At 38.6% G+C, this 25,785-nt stretch overlaps 1 protein-coding gene across 1 annotated transcript in view; it reads right to left on the reverse strand.

Moving 5' to 3' along the window:
* Positions 1 to 1,002: 1,002 nt before the first annotated feature.
* Positions 1,003 to 25,785, reverse strand: part of LOC132683289 (vomeronasal type-2 receptor 1-like) — a 34,784-nt gene continuing 10,001 nt past the window's right edge. Inside the window, 5 exon segments of the mRNA XM_078432575.2 lie at positions 1,003 to 1,155; positions 8,205 to 9,187; positions 11,032 to 11,155; positions 21,900 to 22,045; positions 22,048 to 22,123. Of these exon segments, the coding sequence (XP_078288701.2) occupies positions 1,003 to 1,155; positions 8,205 to 9,187; positions 11,032 to 11,155; positions 21,900 to 22,045; positions 22,048 to 22,123 (1,482 nt within the window).

Here is a 25,785-nt window from a genome sequence, read left to right on the forward strand (position 1 = left end):
CAGAGAAGATGAATTCAGGGTATTATAAATAATCTAGCTAGAGGGAAGGGAAGCCCCAAAAGGTCAAGGAAGAAGGAGTTTCAAGTAGGAGAAATAAACAGAGAACAAGAATATAATGGTGAAGGATTTTAGCCAAAAAGTGACAAAATTAAACACACATTTTAGAGGACTCTTGCTGCAGAGAGAGGCAAAGTAAGAGTGCCAAAAAGTACCTAGGCCAAGAGTGTCTAATGGCTTGGGTAAACAAAGAGGAAAGGACTGATCTGAGAACCATATTGATTTTGGAGTTGACAGAAATTGGTAGACAATTGTGGCATACATGGGGCTTAGAAGGGGGATGGAGGAGGCAGCTGAAGAAAAAGAAAATGTTGATAATGATCCCCAAGTTTCTGATTTCAGAAACTGTGGCCTGAAAGTGCCACTATCACAGGAGCTAGAGCAGGGCCCACTGCGCCCCCTGGAGTTTAAAATACTCAGTGCACGGGGCTGGGACTAAAGAGACATTGGAGCCAACAAGCTAATAATAATATTACCAGTAGTTCATTAAATAACTTGTATAACTAGCTGCTACAGTCTGAATGTTTGTTCCCCCTTCAAAATTCATAAGTTGAAATACCAACCCCCAAGGTGATGATATTAGGATGTGGAGCCTTTGGGACGTTAGCTTGTTAGGAATTAGCGACCACATAGAAGAGGCCCCAGAGAGATCCCTTCCACCATGTGGAAGCAAACCTTCACCAGACACTGACTCTGCCAGTGCCATAATCTCCAGACTTTCCAGGCTCCAGCACTATGAGAAAGAAATGGTTTTTGCTTATAAGCCACCCATTCGGTGGCATTTTGTTACAGCAGCCTGAACAGACAAAGACACTAACAGTTACTGAGTGTTTACTATATGCCAGGCTTTGTGCTTAGAGAAGTAAAAGAACGTGCCTAGGATTAAACAGCAAGAAATTGTAACATTGGTCCCAAACCATGTTATTCTAAACTCTTTGCTTTTAGTCATTTTGCTCTATCACGCCCAACCAGTTCTGAGGCTAGGGCACCAAAGTAAATCATTGTGCTTTGTCTTCCCTGATCAAGGCCCTCACTGAGGATGCTGGCCACTCCATCAGTCTGACTAACACTGTGGGAAGATTTACTATGAAACTGCAGCTGATAGAGAAAAAAACAAAAACATAAAAACAACCTGAGAAGGAAGTAGTAATTTGCACTACGCCTGAGAAACCCTTATGCTTGACCTATAAATCAACATACTCCAGCTCCAAAAAATGGGACACCGTGGAGAAAAGCTTCAAAGAGAAAGGCAGAAATGAAGTTTAGTGTCTTTAGGAGGAAGGAGAAAGGTGTTTGCTGGTTAGGCTGTCACTCTGAATCCTTACAGAAAGGAGAAAAAGTGTTTACTCAGTGAGATTTTAACTTTAAAATGGGAAAAAGGAAACAGGAAACTTTTCATTCATGTTTTTCAATTACTGGTGAGCTCTGGCAGCCACTCTGAGAAAATCATTTTCCACCCAGGTGGCTTTATCAGCTTAAATGATCCCCTTATTAATCAGAATTTCAAAAGGCAGTAAAAGCCAGCTCAAAATAATGGGATTATCTTTGGAGTTGGTGCTAAGTGCTTAAACTGTAGCCTTCTGACGCGTCCCCCTTTTCTTTTGAATATTTACTTTGAGATGCAACTGCCAAATGTCTAAATTACGTCAGGAAATCTGATGTGACAATGTCCAGCTAGCCACAAATTGTTGAGAGCTCTGCTCTTGGTCCAAGATGGTCTCTTGATCTCTTGCCCAGATGACAGTAATCACTTCTAAATTGGTCTCCCAGCTCTCAACCATAAAGCCCTACAGTCTTTTCCCCCACAAAGCAGCCTGTTCGTTCTCACTGCCGCACGGTATCCCACTGTGTGGGTTTATCTTGATTTATTTATTTCTTCTCCTGCTGATGGGCATTTGGGTGGTTGACTCATCACAACTACCCAATTCATCTTTTTGATAAGCATACAGACATAGTTTAGTTAGTGTATTCCTGGGAATGGATTTGCTGGGTCATGGGTATATATATGTTCCTTTTCAGTAGATGCTGAAAATAGTTTTCTAACATGCTAATCAACATTGTGGTTTTGTTTTGCTTTACCTTTCTCCGTATTCTATTCAGCCTTTTACAGATCTTGTTTTCCCCTTACATTTTCTTTCAATGTTTAGCAATAAATAAGAATTTTAAAAATTCTATTCTGGAAAAGTAAAGATTCTTCATAATTGAGGATATTCAAAAGAGTATGTTCCAAACTCCTAAGGCATTTCCATGAGGCAAATTGTTCTGAGTGATGGTGCATTGCTGGCAAAATGGGCAGCCACATACCACATCATTTTGTAGCAAACACATGAAACAGTCCTGGAATGTTTATTGATACAATCAGTCATATGACAGTAATAGCTTATGAGTAATTTGAGATTATCTTTGCCATTGCTTCACCCCGTTAGCAAAAATAACTGACCATGATCATTATCCTAAAGCATCTAAAACCTCTGTTCTCATTCATGTCCAGGTCTATTTATGTTTCAAAATGACATGGATTTAAGTAAGATTTACTTTGATTATATGGATTTGAACCCTTTCTCTCTTTGCCCCTGCTGTCTTTGTCCTGATCAGTTTGGATCTTCCTCCTACTCTTTCCTCTTCGGTGGAGGCTTTGTCTTTGAGAGGTATTCTTATTTAATGGTTTCAAGAGTTCCTAAGTCCCAGACCCCAGACTAGCCGCCATCAGACCTTCCCACAGTCTATTTACACTCATCCATGAATTAGAGCCTATGAAGTATACTTCCAGCTTGCCCTGGCAAACACTGGCATCGTGAAGCAAAAGGAACTTGGGTCACTGGATGAGTCAGGGTACCAACAGGAAATGCTGGTACGCTCAGAAGAGAAGAGAGTTAAAGTACAAAACAAATGAACATAGGGTGGGAAAAAAAGAGAGAGAAGAAAACCAAGAAACAGACCCTTAACTATAGAGAACAAACTGATGGTTACCAGAGGGGAGGTGGGGGGGTGGGTGTTAAACAGGTGATAGGTACTACGGAGGGCCCTTGTTGTGATGAGCACCGAGTATTGTATCGAAATGTTGAATCACTAAATTGTACACCTGAAACAAATATTACACTGTATGTTAACTAAGTGGAATTTAAATAAAAATTAGAAAAAAAACAAAGGACTATAGACATGAGCAGACAAAGTTAAGGGATCTAACAAAGGATAGTGAACCCCCTGGGACTAGGAACAATGAAAAGTTGTTTTTACACTCAGGTCTGAAAGGATAGATCAGCAAATGTGGCACTTGGTGAGAGCTGTAGTCACAGGAGAGGAGGGGGAGGGGCCACAGGAAAGGAATGAGCCATGGCTGAAAGAGCAAAGACCCTGACCTCTCTCCTTGCTGTCCAGTGACCCTGATCTCTCTCCTTGCTGTCCAGTGTCCCATTGGTGCCTCTCACTGACAGAACCTACTGGAAGCCACAGGACAAGGGAATGTGTGTGATGGAGACTATAGGAGCACAGAGCAGAGTGGGGAAGGCAGCAAATGGGTGTGTGGTGGGGCAAACATAGATTATCTAGCAGCATCTTTGAATCACCCCCTGAAAGAGGGCTGTCCAAGACAGCAGTCTGACCAATAGGACATACATTCATCTCAAGTGTGTGTTAAGTATTAATCTGTTAAACCCCTGAGATTTAGGGATTGTTCGGTCCACAGTTAACCTACCCTAATAATGTATCTGGTTTATTTGCATTTCACATTATGTCTTTTATATTTAAATTGTTTTCCCAAAACTATCAGGGGAAATGTGTAATCTTCTAAAAATGTAAATGAGTAAATTTCACAAAGATTTTTTTATATAAATTGTTAATAATTCTACCTTGAGATTATGAATAACTACTCTGCCTTTAGATGTTCCGAAGAGCTGCTTCCCAATGACAGCTCAAAAGGGAAGAAATTGCAGGAGGGTTAAAACACAGCATTTCTTCAAAAAATAAGACTATATGAAGGAGAAAATACCATGGTAAAATAGTAAAATGAATACCATTGAAAAATTCTTTTTAAGACCGCTCACTCCCATTTCAACTCACCTCCTTCCTCTTAGCCCTGGTTTCCCTTCTCTTCCCAGTGAAGTGCTTGTTGCTCTCAAACTGGCCCCTACCCACCAGGTTTCCCTAACAGCCTCTTTCCACCTCCTCCATCCCTGCTATGCTCCAGGCCTCCTCAGTTTACATGGAAACATCACCCCTGAGCCTTTCTAGGTTACTGATTAACTATCTTAATAACTTTATTCATCCATCCATTCATTTAAAAAAATCATTGGGCACCACTTAAATGCAAGTTATATTCTGTGATGTTAAGACTTATAGTCTTTATAAGATTACTTATATACATATAAGGGGTCCCTTAATAAGTTATAATGCAGCAACAGAGAAAAGATTTGGAAGCAGATAACCCTAGTATGAGGCGGAGAATGGTCAATGACACAAAAGAGGCATAGATAAAGTCCTACAGGACTTTAGAAAAAAGGAAAGGGAAAGTGGTACCTACCATGCCCCACCACTAGGCTAGGGAGAATGCACACATTAGTTTATCTTTCTTGCTTATGGCTAATTCCTTCTTGTCCTTAAGGAAGGTATTCAAGTGTTGCCTCCTTGACCTCCATGCTCCCACAATCACAGCTTGATCACATCCTAGGATCATTGTCAGTTTATTATCTTTCATTTCAAATGACGGCAATTACCTGTACGTGGGGGACAAGCCTTGTCTTTGTGCATCTTCTATGCCTCCCTCTGAATCTGATGCACACCATCCCTTCAGGGATGGATGGATGGATGGATGGATGGATGGATGGATAGATGGATGGAGTACTATTAGCACATTAGAGGAAAAAGGAAATAAGGTAATTCTAGGAATTTCAGGCATCCAGTTGGATTGTGTTACAAGGATGTGGGTAGGAAGGTGGCAGGTGGCAGGTGACAAACGTTGAAAATAGAAAATGGAAAACAGTTCGTAAGGTCTCAAATATTTGGCTAAGGCAGCTGGACTCATGCTGCAGAGAACTGAGGAAACACTGGGAGCTGATGAGCAGGGAAGAGATGAGATCAATTTGTGTTTTAAGGAAATTAATCTGGCTGTTGGAGTATCTTTCCCTTTTTGATAATATATTCACTTTCTATCAAGAATTTTCTTTGCCTTAACCCAAACAAATCAATCTTACATTGTGGGTTTGAGCAGCTCTGATAAACATTTCTTTTTCTAAAAGAGCTCAAACCTGCATATGTCTAGGTCAGCCTCTAATAAAGTGTTGTTTTCTACTTTTTTTTTCTTTCAATTAGTCTTTATGCTACTCCCCAAGCCAGCAACTGCATTATTTTGATGCAACACCCCGAAATTAATTCTGAACTATTCCCCAAGACCCAGCATGTGGTTACCAGAAAATGCTCACCCCCAGCAGGGAGCGTCACGAATGACTTCTATGTGAGATTCTCTTATGAGACAACATTTGCTGATAGAGATTCTAGTAATTTTTTTTTTTTACTAGAAATCATTTTAAAATGACACGTTTGAATGAAATCTTGCCATTTGCAACGACATGGGTGGAACTAGAGAGTATTATGCTAAGCAAAATAAGTCAGTCAGAGAAAGATAACATACAATTTCACTCATATGTTGAATTTAAGAAATAAGGGTGCCTGGGTGGCCCAGTCAGTTGAGTCTCAGGCACTTGATTTCGGCTCAGGTCATAATTTAATGGTTTGTGAGATTGAGCCCCCAGTCTGTGCTGACACCATCGAGTCTGCTTGGGATTCTCTCTGTCCCTTGCTCTCTGGCCCTCCTGCACTCTCTCTCTCTCTCTCTCTCTCTCTCTCTCTCTCTCTCTGAATGAATAAACATTAATAAAAAGAAGCAAAACGAAAGGTCATAGGCATGGGCGGGAGGTGAAGAGAGAGGAAAACCAAGAAACAGACTCTTAATTATAGAGAACAAACTGACTCTTACCAGAGAAAAAGTGGGTGGGGGCATGGGTGAAATAGGTGAAGGGGATTAAGGAGTGGACTCATTGTGATGAGCGCTGGGTGTTGCATGCCTGTGTTGAATCACTAAACTTGTACACCTGAAACTAATATTACACCATATGTTAGCTAAATGTAATTTAAATTAAATGAAATAAACAAATAACCCATTCGCCCAAGGAGAAAAATTATCTTTTAACGCAGTAAGGACCATCTTAATACTTGATAAGTAATTGAATAGATCAATATTAAAAATTAGACCATCATCTTTGACAACACATATTATTCAATTTATCTGCCATAAGCCAGTCTTTATGACAATGTATGTGTACCAAGTCAACAAGTGATAACTTCAGATCATTTTAGATGAAAGTTGTATCTTAAAATTATAAAACTTTACAAGTAAACATTAAAGTTAAGCATGCAAGTTCAGTTGATACTTTGTTTTAATAATATTTATTCTCTCTACTTTCCCAAACCTATTGCTGATCAGAAAAATAAATAATTGCAAGGAACACAAGTCCAATAAGACAGTATTACTGAGCCATCTGGTATGAAAGGAGATAGTGAAGTCTTCGATATTGCCCAGGTGGACTTCTGGAATTACCTTTTTAGATACATATTCAGCAGTCAACATTTCAGGAAAAACTACTTTGAGATTGAAATATTTTGAATATAAAAGTAAGGCAAATCACTAGACTTGAGTCATCTTTCAGCATTTTTTAAAATTCCAAAATGGATCACTGAGAAGACTCAAGCTGCATGCATTATTGAGCAAGAAATTGACTCGGATTCTCATTTTCGTATTATTTGATACCTTGACAAACAACCCTCTCTTTTCCAAAGTCCATTCCTGGATCAAGTATAGGGACAAAGAAAGCAATCTCCCATGCGTCACACCGTGATATAGGCTCTTCTCTCAGAGTCCTAGGGCCATGATGCAAAGCACTGTACAAGTTTTGGGAGATGGGTGGGTGAATAGATGCCAGCCCAGAAAGCACTGGGATACCATTAGCCCTCCAAGAAATGAGCTCACTTTGGGGCTTTGCTGAACTGTGGTGTAAACTTCCTATTTAAATTACAGGAAGCTTATCCTCTTCATCTGGTCTGGAATTATCTTTCTATAAAAATTAATAAATTCCTGACAGACCTGTCCTGCTAAACTAGTCATCATGGTTTCACTTTCTGCTCCAAAGCCTGTATGAACCTCTCTGCCTAGTTTGGCCAATTGATATTCACAAGACTTCATAACTTCTCTTGAAAAGAGAGTTTCTGATCCTACTGGTTTCCTAGAGTCAAGTATGCACACAGCTATTTGGTTTATCAGCATTTCTACAAATTCTGTTTTTCCACACATTTAATTCATATGCACATAAATATATGTAGATCACTTTTAAGTTTCATAACTGGAAGAAGATTCAAAATATTTTTATAGCATTTTAGTTAACTCTGGATGACCAGAGAGTAAATATCTATCATTTAATTTATTCTAAAAAATCTTGCATTCTATAGGAACTCAAATATTTTACTACTATTATCTAGGAAAATCTGGAGGAAGTAGGCCTTGCTTTCCCTCTGGAAGAAACTTGTCTATTCCCATTATGAATTCAAGAAGGACCTGAGCTTTGTTCACATCTCAGTTCCTCCAATATCATCTGTATGCTGCAGAGTCCTTTGAAACATAAATTCTCTTACCAAATGCCCTGCTCCAAGGGAGAGTTTATGAGCTATAGTTCTGACCTCAGTTAGAGAAAAGCTATCAATAGATGCATTAACAAGATGTCTTTGTTGGTCCCCACAAGGTGACTTTGTTTAATGTAAATTTCTAGATCAGACACCCATGATATAAAAAAGAATATATTCATGAGCCAATTTTTTACCCATTATTTTAGATTACTTGTACCCTCTGCTATACACTCCTTATACGCAAGTATTGAGATGTTTGAATGTAGTGGTTTACAGTTTCAGGAGTAACAGGTATTCTAATTCATGCTGAATGGTATCTTACAGTATGAGATTTCATATCTCATGCTAGGACCATACTACCAGAGCCCAAGTCCTCAATATTTCCCCAGAGCATCAGGCAGCTGCTGCAGGAGCAACCTGAGAGGGAACATTGAACCATGTCACCATTGCAGCTTTGAAAGACACATGTAACTCACAACCCTAGTCATCCAGAACACTTGACACAGTGTTCTACTTCTACTGCTCACAAAAGCTAAAGTCAGTTGGATGCTTTTATTTATAGTGGGAACTCTTCCACCGACAATTTCATCAGTATTCCTCACTGGCCTCAGCAGAATAATGAAACACTCGGGAGCAAATATACAACCCAACAAACCATAGCTGGATGCCAAGATTGCAAACATTTCCACAGCTACTTTGAACTTGCCTTTGGTGCTCAAGTAAGCAGGGACAAAAAAGATCCAGATGATGAAAAAGACCAGCATCACAAAGGTGAGGCATTTTCCTTCATAGTAATTATCTGGCAACTGGAAAGCAACCAAGGTTGTAAGAAAACATAGCAAGGCCAGATAGACATCAATCCCAAACATAGAGCATAAAAATTCTATAGAACCTTCAACACATTCCAAAATGATCTTTATGTTTCAAGATTCCATGTTCTTGCACACTCTTGGAGGCTCCAATTCTAAGTAGGTTGTGCATATGCCAATCTCAACTAGAACAGAGATTAGCACAATGATTTTTCGATAAAGGGAGTGGATGGATAGGAGTCAGGCTCTGGATTTAGAACTTCTGTAGGCTAAACACAGTGAAATAGTCTTTCCAAGAATACAAGACAGGCAAAGAGAAAAACCCACTGCCAAAGTGACATGGCGGGTCATACAGGACCAGTTGTATGGCTTGCCAATGAAAAGCCTGGAAGACAGCCGTATGATGACAAGAGAAACCTGAATAAGAAAGCCCAGATCCCTGTCATTGGCATTCACAAGTGGAGTATGCCTGCATAACACATACACAATTGTGACTGCCACGACCACAAGCACCCCAAAGATGGAGAGAATGACAAGCAGGAATCCCAGGGCCTCATTGTAAGCAAGGAATTCCACCTCTCTCAGTATGCACTCGCTCTTTTGTGCACTTGACCAATAGTCTTCACCACATTGTTCACACTCCCTTTGACCTAATGAACAAACAGAGGATTAACTGCAAGAAAATTAATTGTCCCCTTTAGCTGTGAATAGCTCGGAGCAGCCAAAGACCCAGGGCAGGACTCACTGAAATCCCTTTATACAGAATATACAAAATCTAAAAAAAAAAAAAGAAAGAAAAAAAGAAAGAAAGAAGAAAAAAGCAGCAATACAATGGTCTTAGAGTCTGCAACCAATATTACAAATTGAGAATTATTTTTAGTTGTGGAAATTTGGACTGCCTTCATGGTTTCAGCCTTTCCTATATGGGCCTTTTCCAGTAAGATGCCTCTTTCCTTCTCTTCCTATTATCCCGTTGAGAAGAGAGGTGTGTATCCTCATAAACCTAAGAACAACCCACAAATGGTTTGCCAGGGATGGGAAAATTAAAGCTACTCAGGTGAAACAATCAAGAGAATTACTGTGAGAAATTTGATTAAAATACAAGTGTTTTCAGTCTTCCATTCAACATTACTGCCACCTACTGAGGGGAATCTTGTCTTTGCTCCTTCAGCTTTCTCCTCCCCACCCTCCAGATGCAGATTCCAGAGAACAGGCAGAGAAGGACTGAGAATAAGAAGGGAAACAAGGGTCCCTGGGTGTCTCAGTTGGCTAAGCTTCTGACTTTGACTCAGGTCATGTTCCCGTGATTTGTGGGTTTGAGTCCCATGTTGGGCTCTGTGCTGACAGCTCAGAGCCTGGAGCCTGCTTCAGATTCTGTGTCTCCCTCTCTCTCTGCCCCTCTCCCTCCCCCACCCTCTCTTTCTCTTTCTCTTTCACACACACACACACACACACACACACACACACACACACCACACAAGTAAATAAGCATTAAAAAAAGTTTTTTTAAAAACAAGGGAAACAAAAACAACAGTGTTGACAAAGCTCCATGGGAGTGTGTTACAACATAGGAAAAAGGTATTTGAGATGAATTTATGGTAAATTATCAAATGGATCACTTTAATGTTCTTTGAAATGTACAGGTAATGATTGGAAATCCCTTTTAACCACTTCTCACTGTTGGATTGGACTTCTCTTGATAAAACTCTTCAGAGAATGAGTCACGTGGGGCTCAGGGAGTTGTTCATTGTGCTTATTTTCTATTTGGGGAACTTTTACATTTTTTAAAATTCTTCTTGAAATAAATTGTTATGGAGGGCCTTTGGGCAAAGGACAAGTACAGCTTTTGAGTTATCTTTAAAGATAGAGATAAGCAGAGATAAAAGTATACCTGCTCCAACATGATTCATAAGGCTACGCACACCAAACCCAGGTAAATTCCTGGTCATGAAGAGCAGAAATTCATCAGGTTGTAGAGAAGAATTCATGGAGCAATAAAGAATTCATCTGTAAAATTCATCCTACAAACCTTGAGCAATTATGGCCTTAAGTCCACTGTCTTTAGGGATGGAATTCTATATCTTACAGTTCCAAACTAGAGATAATTCAGTAGAATACAGAACAGTAATTCACCTGTTTCTCCAATTATTCACTATTTCTTACATAACTGATGTTTAATGTACTTTATAAACTGAAATAATTTTAAGTACTTTTTATGATTCCATTTATTCACATTTCACATTTCATTTTTAAAATTTTTCTTCTCTTAAATTCTTTCTCTTAAATTCCCAACTGTAGCAGCTTTAGAACTGAAACCCAATATTATGGGTTTTTTTCAAACTACACAGAATATCCAACAGTTTGAAGGATTGTAATGATTTTTGTTATAAGTTGTTTACACCTATTTATAAAGATCACTCCTAAAGCCCTGTTTACCAAAGAATGCTTACTCTAATTGCATTTCAGTATCAATGAAAAATATGATCATCTCTACCTGGTTCCCATGACACGTGTCCATCAGCACATGCGATGAGGTCAAAACAGCATATTGGTTCCCCCTGATGAATCCCCTTCCGGGTCCCAGGACGACATAGATCAGTACACACCAAATGGAAAAGCTAGCAAAGACAAACACAATCAATGCATGTAACAAAGCCTTTTGTCTCCACTGGGGGACCAGGGGAGGACAGAAAGAGTTTACATCTGGATTTCTAGGGGGTTTGTGATATCTCAGGAAACCCAAGATAGCTAGGCATGGATGACAAAGAGAATGAATGACACCTGGAGAGCCTAGAGAGGAATTTTGCTAAAAGTCATCTTATGGCTGATTCTAGAAATCCAGAGCTCATCTTAAAGCTAGCTCTTTCCAACTTTGGGGCCTCAGACCAACCTCCATTTCCATGATACTCTGGGGAAGGGACAATTTGCCAACTCTGTTTCTGCTTGTGGGGGTCCTGTGATCCCAAGAATTATCTTGAGAGCCTGAAAAAGATTTCTTCTCACAAGGTCATCCCAACATAGTCTGAAAGTTAAAGAGAGTCAGTAGAAAAGAAAAACAAAAGATCTTTTCCATGGGAAAAATTGGCAGGGCAAAAAAGGAAACATGGACAAGGCATAACACTGGAATATTTTCTCACAAAAAGGAATTTTGAAAGCTCAATAGTAAATGCAGGTCTCCCTTTATATTCTACATGGATGTACACTTTCAAACCTAGTACAAATGCAATGTTTGTCAATCAGTTTATATCTTAATGTAAATAAAGAGCTTCCTATTTAAAAGGGAGATAAAATGTGGTTTCCATTAAGGAAAGAGTTATTTTGGAAAATGAACAATCATATTTATATTTATTTTGGAAATCAGAATTTTCCTATGTTGAGTTTTACAGGTGAAATCTGAATTAGATAACAATAAAAAATATTAGATATCTGGGAGATCAGTTATGGTATGTAACATTACTGAAGTATGTATTGCTATACACAATAGACAGCCTTCTTAAAAGGTGTGTGTGTGTGTGTGTGTGTGTGTGTGTGTGTGTGCGTGATATCACAGAATGAACTGGATTTCCTCTCTCTAGACCTAGTCTTTTGAAAAGAGCTCTTTATATACCTTTCTTTGAAAATCATCATGAATCAGGCGCCTGGGTGGCTCAGTCGGTTAAGCATCTGACTTTGGGTCAGGTCATGATCTCAGGGTTCGTGAGTTGGAGCCCCGTGTAGGCCTCTGTGCTGAACAGCTCAGGGCCTGGAGGCTTCTTCAGATTCTGTGTCTCCCTCTCTCTTCTCCTCCCCCGTTCACACTCTGTCTCTCTCTCAAAAATAAATAAAAACATTAAAAAAATAAAATAAAATCATCATGAACAATGAACTGATGCCTTTTTGCTCCATTTCTAAGTATCCCTTTCTGTCTTAACCCCTGTAACCTAGCTTCTAACCCACTCATCTCACTAAAATGTTTCTTGCCGTGTCTGCTAGCTTTTCCTCTAGCTAAATTCTCTGGTGTTTTTCTTCAATATTTGGCACTCTTGATCAATCCTTCCTTGAGATTCAGGCGTCCTTGGCTTCCATTGGGCCTTTTATTTACTTTGTCAGCTCTACCTCCTCCACCTTCCTCATCACTGTGGGCATTTTCTTAGGTTTGCTCCTTAATCCTCTGCTTTAATCTCTTCACATAAAGCAGCTCATTCACTCTTTTTTTTCAACCAGCAGCTCTATATAAGGACTCCCAAATCCTGATCTCTGCCAACCTATCCCACCTGACTTCTAATTCCATATCCTAAACTTCCAACGTGTCCCTACTTTTAGTTTCTACCATCACCTCCAAGTCAACATGTCAAAACTATTCCCATTAAGCCTATTCCTCCTCCCAAATTCCCCATTTCTGTCACCAACACCACCATTCTCATCCATATCTTTATCTTGCATTACTTGCATGCATATATACACCCTCTCCTTCACTCAGGCCTGTCTGCTCCCCAACCTCCAGATTCAGCTTGCCATCATGAGTTAAATCATACCTGGTACTGTCCACTAATTACTTGGGGCAGAACACTTGCAAGTCCAGTGGCTTCTAACTGTAAGACATCCAGAATGTTGACTATTATGTGTCACTTCCATCGCATCTATCTTAGTTCAAGCACCCACATTATTTTGGATTATTTTATTGGTCTTCTAATTGGTTTATCTTTTTCTACTCTTGTTCCCCACCCCAGCCCACTCCTTAGGACTATTTGCAACATGGCAGACAGATGATCCTTTAAACCCTAAGTCAGACCATGACTCTCCTCTCTCAAGACTCTTCTGTGGCTCCCCTTTTCACTCAGTGTTAAAGTCAAAGTCCTGAAATACCCAATAAGGTCCTATGTGATCTACTCTCTCACCTCTCTTCCTTCCTTCTCCCTCCCTCCTAATAGCCACACTGACCTCTTTGCTGTTTCTCCAAAATGCCAACCACACCCCTGCCTCAGAGCTTAGAAGTTGCCATTCCCTCTGTCCAAAATGCTCCTCCCCTAGATAATGCATGGATTCACTTCCCTTTAAGTTTTGTTCAAATGTCACCCCGGTGAGGCCTTCCCTGACTACATTATGTAAAATTACAACCTTGACTCCATCATTCCCTATCTTAATCCTTATAACTTTTTCTCTACAGCACTATCACCCTTTAAGATAACATAATTTACTTATTTGTCTTCTTTATTGCCTATTTCCTCCCACCGAAATGTTCCATTAGTCAAAGATTTGTTCTGTTTTGTACACTGATGTATTCCCGGTTCATAAGATAGTGTCTAGCATCTATAATATTGTGCTCAACAAATATTGGCTCAATTAATTAATTGATTTCACTGTAAGTGCTGTGAAGGCAGTATTTTGGGTTGTGTGTGTGTGTGTGTGTGTGTGTGTGTGTGTGTGTGTGTGTTTGCTTGCTTTTGTTTTTTACTTCTTTTCCTTTATTTAGTAGTCTGTGAAATAACAGGTTGGTTCCAAAGAATCTTCCAAAGCTGATCAATTTTGGAAGGAGGAGAGAGACTATCATTATGAACTTATGGATTTTAAAATGTGTTTTATTTTACTGCATTTATTTTCCTTCTTGATGCTCAAGTTGTCCAATTTTTGACCAGGGAGAACTCCTGCTTTTCTCCCGCATTCTTTTTTTCTTTTTTAAAGTATAATTGACAATGTTATGTTAGTTTCACATGTACAACATAGTGATTCCATAAGTCTATACGTTACCCTGTGCTCACCACAAGTATATGTACCATCTGTCACCATACATTATTACAGTACCGTTGACTATATTCCCTATGCTCTACCTTTCATTCCCCACGACTTATTTATTCCATAACTGGAAACCTGTACCTCCCACTCCCCTTCACTCATTTTGTCCATCCCCCTCACCCCCTTTCTCTCTGGCAATCATCAATTTGTTTGCCTCTCTCTCTTATTTCACCTAGCTTAACACTTTCTAGTTCCATCTGTGTTATCACAAATGACAAGATCTCGTTTTTTTTATGTCTGAGTAATATCCCATTATATACATATACACACCACTTCTTCATCTATGGATGGACACTTGTGTTGCTTCCATATCTTGGCTATTGTAAATAATTCTGCAATAAACATAGAGGAGCATACATCTTTTTGAATTAGTGGGGTTTTTTAAATTTTCTTTGGATAAATACCCAATAGCAGAATTATTGAGTCATTTGATATTTCTATTTAATTTTTTTAGAAAAATCAGTACTATTCTCCACAGTGGCTGCACCAATTTACGTTCCCACCAAGAGTACACAACAGTACACAAATGTTCCCTTTTCTCCACATACTTGCCAACACTTATTATTATTTTTTATCTTTTTGATTCTAACCATTCTGACAGATATGAGGCAATATCTCACTACAGTTTTCATTTGCATTTCCCTGATGATTAGTAATTTTGAGAATCTTTTCATGTGTCTGTTTGCCACCTGTATGTCTTTTTTTTTTTTTTTTTTTTTGCAAGATGTCTATTTAAGTCCTTTGCCCATTTTTTTAGTTGGATTACTTGTTTTTTGGTGCTTAAGTTGTATAAATTATTTATATATTTTGGATCCTAGCCCCTTATCAGATATGTCATTTGCAGTATCTTCTCCCATTCAGTATGTTGCCTTTTCATTTTGTTGACGGGTTCCTTTGTTGTGCAAAAGCTTTTTTTTTTTTTTTTTTTTTTGATTGTTTCTCTTGTCTGAGGAGACATATCTAGTAAAGTGTTGCTAAGGTTGATGTCAAAGAAATTACTGCCAAAGTTTTCTTCTAGGAGTTTTATGGTTTCAGGTCTCACATTTAGGTCTTTAATCCATTTTGAGTTTATTTTTGTATATAGTGTAAGAAAGTGGTCCAGTTTCATTCTTTTGCATGTCCAGTTTTCATAGTACCATTTATTGAAGAGACTATATTTTCTCCATTGTATATTCTTGCTTCCTTTGCCATAGATTGACCATATAATCATGGGTTTATTTCTGGGCTTTATATTCTGTTCTATTGATTCTGTGTATCTATTTTTGTGCTAATACCACATTCTTTTGATTCCTATAGCTTTGTAGTATATCTTGAAATCTGGAATTGTGATACCTCCAACTTTGTTCTTCTTTCTCACAATTGCTTTGACTATTCAGGATATTTTGTGGTTCCATACAAATTTTAGTATTATTTGTTTTAGTTCTAAGAAAAATGTGGCTGGTATTTAATAGGGATTGCATTGTATCTGTAGATTGCTTTGGCTATTATGGACATTTTAATAATATTATTTCTTCCCAATCCATGAACATGGAATATCTTTCCATTTGTTAAGCTGTCTTCAATTTTTTTATGAGCGTCTTATAGTTTTCAGAGTATAGGTCTTTCATGTCCTTGATCACGTTTATTCCTGGGTATTTAATTCTTTTTGGTTCAATTATAAATGGGACTATTTTCTACATTCCTCTTTCTGCTACTTTGTTACTAGTGTATAAAAACACAACCAATTTCTGTGTATTAATTTTGTATCCTGTAATTTCAGCAAATTCATTGATTACTTCTAATAGTTTTTTTTGGTGGAGTCTTCAGAGTTTTCTGTGATTAGTATCATATAATCTGCAAATCATGACAGTTGAACTTCTTTCTTACCGATTTGGATGCTTTTATTTCTTTTTCTTTTCTGATTGTTGTGGCTAGAATTTTCACTATGTTGAATAAAAGTAGTAAGCATGGACGTCCTTGTCTTGCTCCTGATCTTAGAGGAAAAGCTCTCAGTTTTTCACCATTGAGTATGTTAGCTGAGGTTTTTTCATATATGGTCTTTATTATATTAAGGTATGCTCCCTCTAAATCAACTTTGTTGAGAGTTTTTATCATGATGAATGTTGTACTTTGACAAATGCTGTTTCTGCATCTATTGAGATGATCATGATTTTTATCCTTCATTTTGTTTATATGGTGTTTCATGTTGACTGATTTGTGAATATTGACTATCCTTGCATCCCCAGAATAAATCCCACTTGATTGTGGTGAATGATCCTTTTAATGCATTGTTGACTATGGTTTGCTAATATTTTGTTGAAGATTTTTACAAGAGTTCTCCTCACCTATCTTCCTTTTTTTAAATACTTTTTTTTCTGGGGTGACAGGGTTGCTCAGTTGGTTAAGCGTCCAACTTCAGCTCAGGTCATGATTTCACGGTTCATGGGTTCAAGCCCAGCGTCAGACTCTGTGCTGACAGCTTGGAGCCTGGAGTGTGCTTCAGATTCTGGGTGTCTCTCTCTCTCTCTCTCTCTCTCTCTCTCTCTCTCTCTCTCCCCCACTCACACTCTATCTCTGTCTGTCTAAAATACATAAACATTTTTTTTTTAATTTTAATACTTTTTTTCTTTTCGCTATTTTGCTGGGGTGCTTTCCCTTACCTTATTTTCTAGATGTCTGATTCATTCTTCGGCATCTTCCAATCTACTCTTGATTCCCTTTAGTGTATTTTTCATTTCAGTTATTATATTCTTCAACTCTGGTTCTTTTTTTTTACATTTTCTATCTCTTTGTTGAAGCTCTCACTGAGTTCTTCTACTTTTCTCTCGGTCCCATGAACACCTTTATGGCCATTACTTTAAACTCTTCATCAGGCATATTGCTTAATTTCATTTAGTTCTTCTTCTGAGGTTTTCTCTTGATCTTTCATTTGGGGCATATTCTTGTCTCCCCATTTTTCTTGACTTTATGTGTTTGTTTCTATAAATTAGGCAAAACAGCTACTTCTCTTACACTTGAAGGAATAGTCTTATGCATGGTTGGCCCCTGTGTGGACTGTGCCTTGTGACTTTGGCTGGCTGGCTAGAGCGGTGTCTGGTGTGGCCAGAGTATTCTGCAATGGAGCTACCCTGGTAACATGGCCAGAGCTGAAGTGGGTTCTGGGGCTGGAGTAGTCCCGGGACTCTCCACAGAGAGGGTGCCTTGGCAGGACAGCTGAAGCTGAAGTGAGTATAATCCAGGGTGTCCCAGGGTGCTGAGCACAGGGGTTGCCCTGATGGGGCAGCAGGAACCAAGGTGGAGTGTGGGCTGGGAGGTCCCAGGGTGCCCTGGTTGGGTGGCTACAATTGAGGCAGGCACGGGCCAGGCATTCCCAAGCCACTCTGCACAAGGGGCACTTTGGCAGGATAGCTGGAGCTAAAGCAGGCATAGCCAGGAGGTCTCAAACAGCTCTGTATCAGGGGTGCCCTAGCAAGCCATCTGGAGCTGAAGTGACTTGGGCCTGGAGTGTTCCAGGGTGCTGTGTTCCTGTGTCATCTTGGTCTGATAGCTGGAGCCATAGTGAGCACTGACTAGGGATGTCCTGGTGTGCACTGCCCTGTGACCTCCTTGGTGGGATGGGTGGAGCTGGTGTGAGCTAGGAACCCAGGAAACACTGGAGCAGCAGGCCAGTAGGGTACACAGATCCTGTTCCTGTTCACACTGTCAAGGTGGAGGGGGAACATAAACCCCGGCACTCACTAGCCCCTCTGACCCAGAGAGAGTTCCAGCATCTCCCCACCTTTAGGCGAAGTTCTAGGGCCAGTCCCCTCATATTCTAGTTGCTCTTTCAAATCTCAGCTTTTTTTTTCCTGTGCCCTTGGGCAGACAAACCTGCTCAAGGTCATCTCAGGGTACTATCCCTCCTCATTGCAGTTCCCAGTATTGGGGGTGGGGGTTCCTTTTGTTACCAAGTCTCCATCTCCCCTGTCATTCTCAGTGTGGTCGCTATCTTTTGTCGTGCAGAAGCTGTTCAACCAGCCCTCAGTTCTTCTTCAGGAGGAACTGCTCTATAAACAGGTGTACATTTGGTGTGTCCGTGGAGGAGGTGAGTTCAGGGTCCTCCTATGATGCCATCTTGGACTGGAATTCAGGGCAGTGGTTTTTTGCAGTGCTTAACAAGAGGTGAACTCATAGTAGATGTTAAGTAAATGTGTATCGAATTCATTTGTACCAATTTCATTATTCAAATATAACCCCAATTTAATAAAGAAGAAAAATAAAATTATTATGTTCTAATGAAACATTAAAATAAAAACCAACTACTACATTTTATTGTTCTTTCATCAAATTTCAGCAGAATGAGTGTTCTATGAACCTATACAAGCAGTAACATCTCTTTTTTCATGCACAATAATTATATTAAGTACCTGCTATATGCCTAGTAGTAGGACTACAAAGTGAAAAGTCTCAGGCCTCATTGAGGGAGAGAGCTCTAGACTACAGGAGATAGTTTATACTCTAGGCCTAGGGACATAGAAGTGTTACACGTCTAGTACGGTACTCCTAGTCACAGGTGGCTGTTGAACACTTGAAATGTGGCCAATGTGACTAAGGAACTGAATTTTTAATTTTATTTAGTTTTAATTAATTTACACTTTATAAGCTACATGTGAACAGGGGCTACTTATTTGGACAGAACAGCTCTAGGTCAAAGAAATACAATGCAGAAGAGAGCTGTGGCCCCTCCAGTGGTACAGTGGTTTTATTTTTATATCCTGTCATAATGTTTGAGTGCTGCCTAAGGATGGGCCAAGAAAGGGAGGAACTTGTGTGTAAGTGTGTGTGCTTTTGCGAGTCTGTATGAGTTTATAAATGTTTACTGCCATCCATGAAAAGCAGAGAGCAAAAAAAGAAAACAAAAGAGATGAAAAGAGATTAAAAAAAAAACACACAAGATCTTCTAGGTGTCTGGCATAGGACAGGATCCCAAAAATCTTAATTTCCTTGTCACTTTATTCTTAGATCTTTCCCCAGCAGGATTTGGAAGACCGTTTGGGTATCTCAGATCTCAGGTCTAAAGGGCCACACAAGAAGAGGGAAGATACATGAACAAGAAACAAGATGAAAACAGACCCCACACCCCTGAAAGAAGTCTGCACCATTAAAGAAAAACCACTGGCTGCATGGACTCCCACATTCCACTCTCTCACTCCTGCTAGGTCCTTCATCCTGAGATCCCCTTGGAAGATTAAATTGCCAGTGCTTTTCCTCCACCTGACCATTTTACTGTGACACAGCAGGTCACCATGTAGTAAACACTGAACTAGAATATCGAAGGCCATAGAGTCCTACTCTCCTAGAACTAATATTTCATGAAGGATAAAAAGTTCAGCTATCTGGTAAGTAATGGGGTTTCTTCATAACTTCTGGTAAGTGATGAGGTTTCCCCTAACTTCCTCTGTTACTTCTCCAGGTACTGTCTTTACCTCATGTACCCAGGGGGGCCCAGTCTCTAGCTCACCAACCACTTCTCAGTCCTGCATATCAAAGCCCTCCTGTTGCTATAGGAGGAAGAGAAATAAAAATTATAATAATAAATAAAATAAATAATGACACAAATAACAATAATTCACAATCAATAAATAATGACAATAGGAAATAAAAGGAAAATAACAGTTTTTATTGTGTAGTAAACATTACTTCTAAACATAACGCATTTAATCCTCAAACCTTATTTCTATTGCCTCTCAAAACAATTTTGAAGGCAGTATTTTGGAAACTCATCTTTCTCTCCTATAATCTTCTCAGTAAAAGGTTTATTGAATGATACATCAAAGCTTGTTGACATACATGTGCACACATACGCATACTATATGAGTAGCTAGCGTTCCCTACCCCAAATCATATTATGAATTTGTAAATCCTCCCTCCCACACTTTGGCCCTGAGAATAAATGAGAAAAAAAGGAGGAAGAGATTAAGTCCCTCTAGAACTACCACCCGAAAGAGAAAGAAGGACTTCTGGGTGGCCTGAGGATAATGGTAGCTGCTAAACTGTGACTTTCCACACATCCTATCCAAAACACCACACAAACTTTAAAAACAAAACAAAACAAAATAAAATAAAACCATACATGACAACTATTGTAGCATCATAAAGGACCTGAGAATACTATGAACTTCAAAGTACTTGTGTGTAGAGAAATGTCACTAGATTCCAGCAATGCCATCTCTAGAGTTCCTCCCTCATCTCTGGGTATGTGGGAAATGACACTTAAGAAACTATGCAGGAAAGAGTAAGGGGGAACAGAGAATCTAAGGTTGATGGAGAGCAGACGAGACACTCCTAGAAAGAAAATGTCCCAGTCTGCATTGAAACAGGTCCAAAACCATGTAGAGACAGCACCGGCTAGAGAAAGGTCTTGAAAGTGGGACTCAAGGTGCCAGTCTCAGGACAGCACCACTTGTATGGGACTAGAAGGTGTATGAAGACGGAGAAGTGCCCTTTTGAGATATGATAGAAAAGGAAAGAAGAAGGGAAAATTAAGAGTCCTACAGAAACAAGAGTGAATCATAAAACCAAGAGACACATCAAGCTTTCTCTTACCACAGAAAGTCATTATCTCAAATGTACTATTCTTTAGTAACAGAAGAAGGCAGTCCTGAAATTGAAATTTATAAAACACCAAAAACCCTTATCCTTGTCTATGAACAAAAATGGAAGAGTGCCTTGATGTAAGTTTACTATAAGAAGAAAACAGGCAATGAAAATCAAAACATTCCAATAGAAAAAAAATATTCCAGCAGATTAAAATTCCCATCAACACACATAAACACATAACCATTAACCAGAAAAATAATGTAACAGCATTTTATTTTATTTCTTAATTTTTTAAAGAAGTCTTCATGCCCAGTGTGGAGCCCAACATGGGGCTTGAACTCATGACCCTGAGATCAAGACTTGAGTCGAGCCAAGATCAAGAGTCAGATGCTTAACCAACTGAGCCATCCAGGTGTCCTGTGTAACATAGTATTTTAAATACATATTCTAGCACTACAATTAAATACTCTCAAAAAAGCACTTGGAGATGTGCAAAAATATGTTGATTCAGATATTTAAAAATTAAAAACCTAAATAAATATAAAACTGGAAAGAATGAAAACAATTTCATTTTTTGGTTCAGGAAAGAAACTAAAGACAAAACAATATCAGTTCAGAAATTAAGATAAAAGTTACAAGGTACTCAAAAACAAATATACCTGAGTGTAAATTTAATAAGGGACATCGAAAAGGCAGGAAAATAACCAAAAGAATAAGGAGGAAATAAAGAAAAAAAGCAAAAATGAGAGAAAATAGATAAAACAGAAGACAGACCAAGGAAGTCAAACTCTTTGACTGGAGTGCTTGAAGAAGAAAAACCAAATGATAGAACTAATATTTAAAACTACAGTCCAAGAGAATGTTCCAAAAACAAAAGACTGGAATCTGTACATAGAAAAGATATGTACTATATTTGAAAAAATTGACTTGGAATAGCTAACTCTAGATGTCTGATATTCCACAGTGCCTGAAACAATATAGGCATATAATTCTCTGTGTATATAAACAAAATAAGATGTCAGAGTAACTAACCTTTGATGATTCATTGTTCCAAAATATGGTTGCATTGTTCTTTTTCATCACGAGATCAAACTTAGAGTTTGTGAATATATATTCTCCAACCTTCACAAAAGCAACCTCTCCATTATCACCTAATCGCCAGTTTAGAATGTCATAGTCACATCTCCATTTTCATCAATTTCTATTCTCTCTCCATTATGGGTGGTAAACTTAAGTCCCTTCAAATAGTACATTAACTAGAAAAAGAGGAGGAAAAAAAGCAATTCGTAAATATTTGGTTGCCTAGAGAACAGGGTTTATAAAGAAAAGAATCTCAGAACTCATATCTAATTCATGTGATTGGACTTTTTCCTTTTCCCTGATACCTCTGCTGTCCAATACAACAACTTCTGGCCACATGAGACAATTGAAAAGTTGAAAGTGGCTGGCCAAATTGAGATGAGCTTTAAGTATACAATACACACTGGTTTGCAAAGACTTAGTTTAAAAATATGTAAACCATCATTAATAATTTTATATTACTTTTATTTATTTCTTTATATGTATAATATTTATAATAATAAATAAATATTATTTATTACTTTATATTTATAATATTACTATTATATTATCATGATTATGACTTCATGTTAAAATACTATTCCAGATCAAATAAAACTTACTAAATTTAATTCTATCTGTTTCTTTTTATTTTTTAATTTAGTTACTAGAAAATTTTAAATTACCTGTGTGGCTCATACAGATTAGGCGTAAGGGTGCCTAATAATATCTCCATATCTAGGGAATCTTCCTTCCCTCCCAGATTTCTTCCACTTATGGATACCAGTCTACCTCCCCAACCATTCCCTTTCCTACATGTCGGGTGGTAGAGACATGAAGATCAACCAGATCCACTCCCTACCTTGAAAACCTCACAATCCAGTAGAGAGGTTAAACAAATAAACAGGTACAAATAGTAACATTCAATGTGCCTCTATGTTGCTGTTGTGGAAAGTGTTGAAAAGGCATGGGAAAGGGGGTGGCTAACTGTCTTAGGAAAATTTAGGAGGTTTCCCCAGGAAGTGGCTATCTGAGCTGAGTTTTAAAAAATTAGTAAGAATTCACCTGACAAACATTGGTGCAAGGAGATTCTAAGCCAAGAGAATAACATGTGGACAAAGGTCCCTCCACAAACCAAAGAGGCCAAACAACTTGGTGGAAACAGCCTGAATTATGATGTCTGATGAGCTGACATCATATTTTGGTTATTTCAAATGTCATGACCTTGGGCAAGTCATATATCTTGTAAGCACTAGCTTCCTGGTCTGTTAAAAGAAGGAAATTATTCCTGCCCTATCTCTGTCATAGAAATTAATAAAACTTTCAGCCTTTAGTAAGTCAATATACCAAGTTAAGTATTATAATAATCACCATCCACTCTGGAGTAGGGCCACTCCAGGTCCCCTGCCCTTTTATCTCTCCTTCCTTTTACCACATGCTGTTCTCAAACAACATAAAATCTACATCAGAGTTCACAACATGGTGACTTTCCCTGGCAAGTCCATTGGGAAGAGGCATTTTTTTTTCCCTTTCCAATGTTCAGAAGAGTTAAGAAAGGAAATGTTCAAAGAATACCAGTCCCTGACCATTCTCTAGAACAATGTTGCCATAATTCCATCTGTTTGTCACCATTGGATGGTAGGATACAGTTCCCTATCACCCAGCTATACAAAAGAATTTAGAGATATGTCCAAATAAACCACAAGAGTAAAAGGGTTTTACCAAATATACATATTCTGATCAAGTCTGCTAACGGGATAAGCTGAGAAGAATGAGTATGGAGTACATTGTCATTTTAGTTTTAAATAAATTTAAAATTTTTACTTCAATACATTTATGAAGCATTCTCAATAAGCCTCTTAACCATCTCTCGGGTAAGGTCCTGCTTTTCAGGTTTAACTTACTGACATCATATGGGGTATGTGTCAAGGAGCATGAATCCTGTCATGGACTATCCCACCAACATTCACCCTGACACTATGTTGACCTTTGATCTTCACTAAAGTCTCTTCTCTGCAATTCTAATACATGTTTGTTGTTCTCTGAGCAAATTTAAATTGTAATATTGAAATATTCAAATAATGAATTAGAGGGTTGTTATTTACCATATAGTATCCTTTCTATTACAAAACAAGTACCCAAAGGATTTCTTTTAAAATAAAGGAACTGCCCTAAGCCTTTAAAATATAACTTAATTTCTTATTCTGAATTTACCACAATTTCCCCAGTACCAAGGAATACACCTTGCACTCAGATCTTGCTTTACAAATTCCATTCTCCAATAAATGGAAATAGGAGTCTTTACAGAAATGGCTGACTTGACTACTGACCTGACGCAGAGAAAGTACAAGATGAGCCCAGAACATCTTGGGGTTCCAGAAAACAAGGAAGTACTTAGAGATGATAAAGATGTGTCAAAGAAAAAAGAGCTAGCTCAAAGTGGCTCCCAACAGCCAAATCTGGGAAATTTTGAGCAGCAGAATAAATAATGATAGTTGTGGATTATTCCACTCATAGGATGGAAATAAATATTCTTGCATCCATATTGATATAATTAAATCAGAGGGGGAAGAGTAGAATTCTGGTTAATAAGTGTAGAAGAAATGAAGGAAACAGAAAATGACCATTTTTTAAACAAGACAATAATGGTTGTTTCAAGCAAAACCCATCATCAATGGATGTTAAAATTTGTGGGCAAAGGCATGATGAGAAACATTATTTTCAGATCCTCAGAATACTGTCCCCACAAGATAATTACAAAGGGAAACACACTTTACAGTAGAAAAGGTGACATCACTATTACTGATGAAAATTAATGTCAACAATAATAATAAGACATAATGACATCATGTACCTCCTGATATGAGACATAAAAAGGATACATCAAGGTGCGTGGGTGGTTCAGTCAGTCAAACGTCTGACTCCTGGTTTCTGGTCTGGTCAAGATCTCATGGTTGGAGAGATCGAGCCCTGCATCCAGTTCTGCACTGACAGCAAGGAGCCTGCTTAGGATTCTCCCTCCCTCTCTCCACCCCTCCCTACTCACACTCCCTCCCTCCCTCTCTCTCTCAAAATAAATAAACTTTAAAAAAGAAATTTTTAAAAGGATAAATCATATCAAAAACATATGATATTTTTGCCAAAATGCATACCCTCAATGTATCCATGAGAAAAAAAATAGAAAAACCAAAATTGTAAAACATTCTTTTTTTTTAGTTTATTTATTTATTTTGAGAGAGAAGAGAGTATGAGCAGGGGAGGGGCAGACAGAGAGGGAGAGAGAATCCCTAGCAGGCACTCTCAGTGCAGAGCCTCACGTGGGGCTCGATCCTACAAACCATAAGGTTCATGACCTGAGCCAAACCAAGAGTGGGAAGCTTAACCGACTGAGCCACCCAGGTGCCCCTAAATTTAAGACATTTTAAAAATAACTGGCCAGTACTTATAAAAAATATCAAAGTCATGAAAAACAAGGAGGAATGGAGAACTACCACATACTGGAGGAGACTAAGTAGACACAGATCAAAATGCATTGTGGGATCAATTTGAAAATAAAAATAAAGATGTGGTGGTTCAGACTACTGTGGACTCTGTTGGCAGTGACAGGCAATTTGGTGTTGCTAGAGAATAAAGTGCTGAGAGTCATGGAAAGAACGATAAAATCAAAGATACTGATAGCGCCAGACCACAGATGTCATGCTTTGTCCTTTACAGGTAAGAGGGGAGGGGCTGAAGGCTGTAAGCAAAGGAGCACTCTGATTAGGCGTGCATCCTGCTGAGATCATTCGGGCTACTGTGTCCCAACATGAATTTCTTGGACATCAGAGTTGAGACAGGAAAGAGGAGAATCATATCCTCA

Source organism: Panthera onca, chromosome C2 (genome assembly GCF_046562875.1).
Source record: "Panthera onca isolate mPanOnc1 chromosome C2, mPanOnc1 haplotype 2, whole genome shotgun sequence".
In the NCBI taxonomy this organism is placed as follows: domain Eukaryota; kingdom Metazoa; phylum Chordata; class Mammalia; order Carnivora; family Felidae; genus Panthera; species Panthera onca.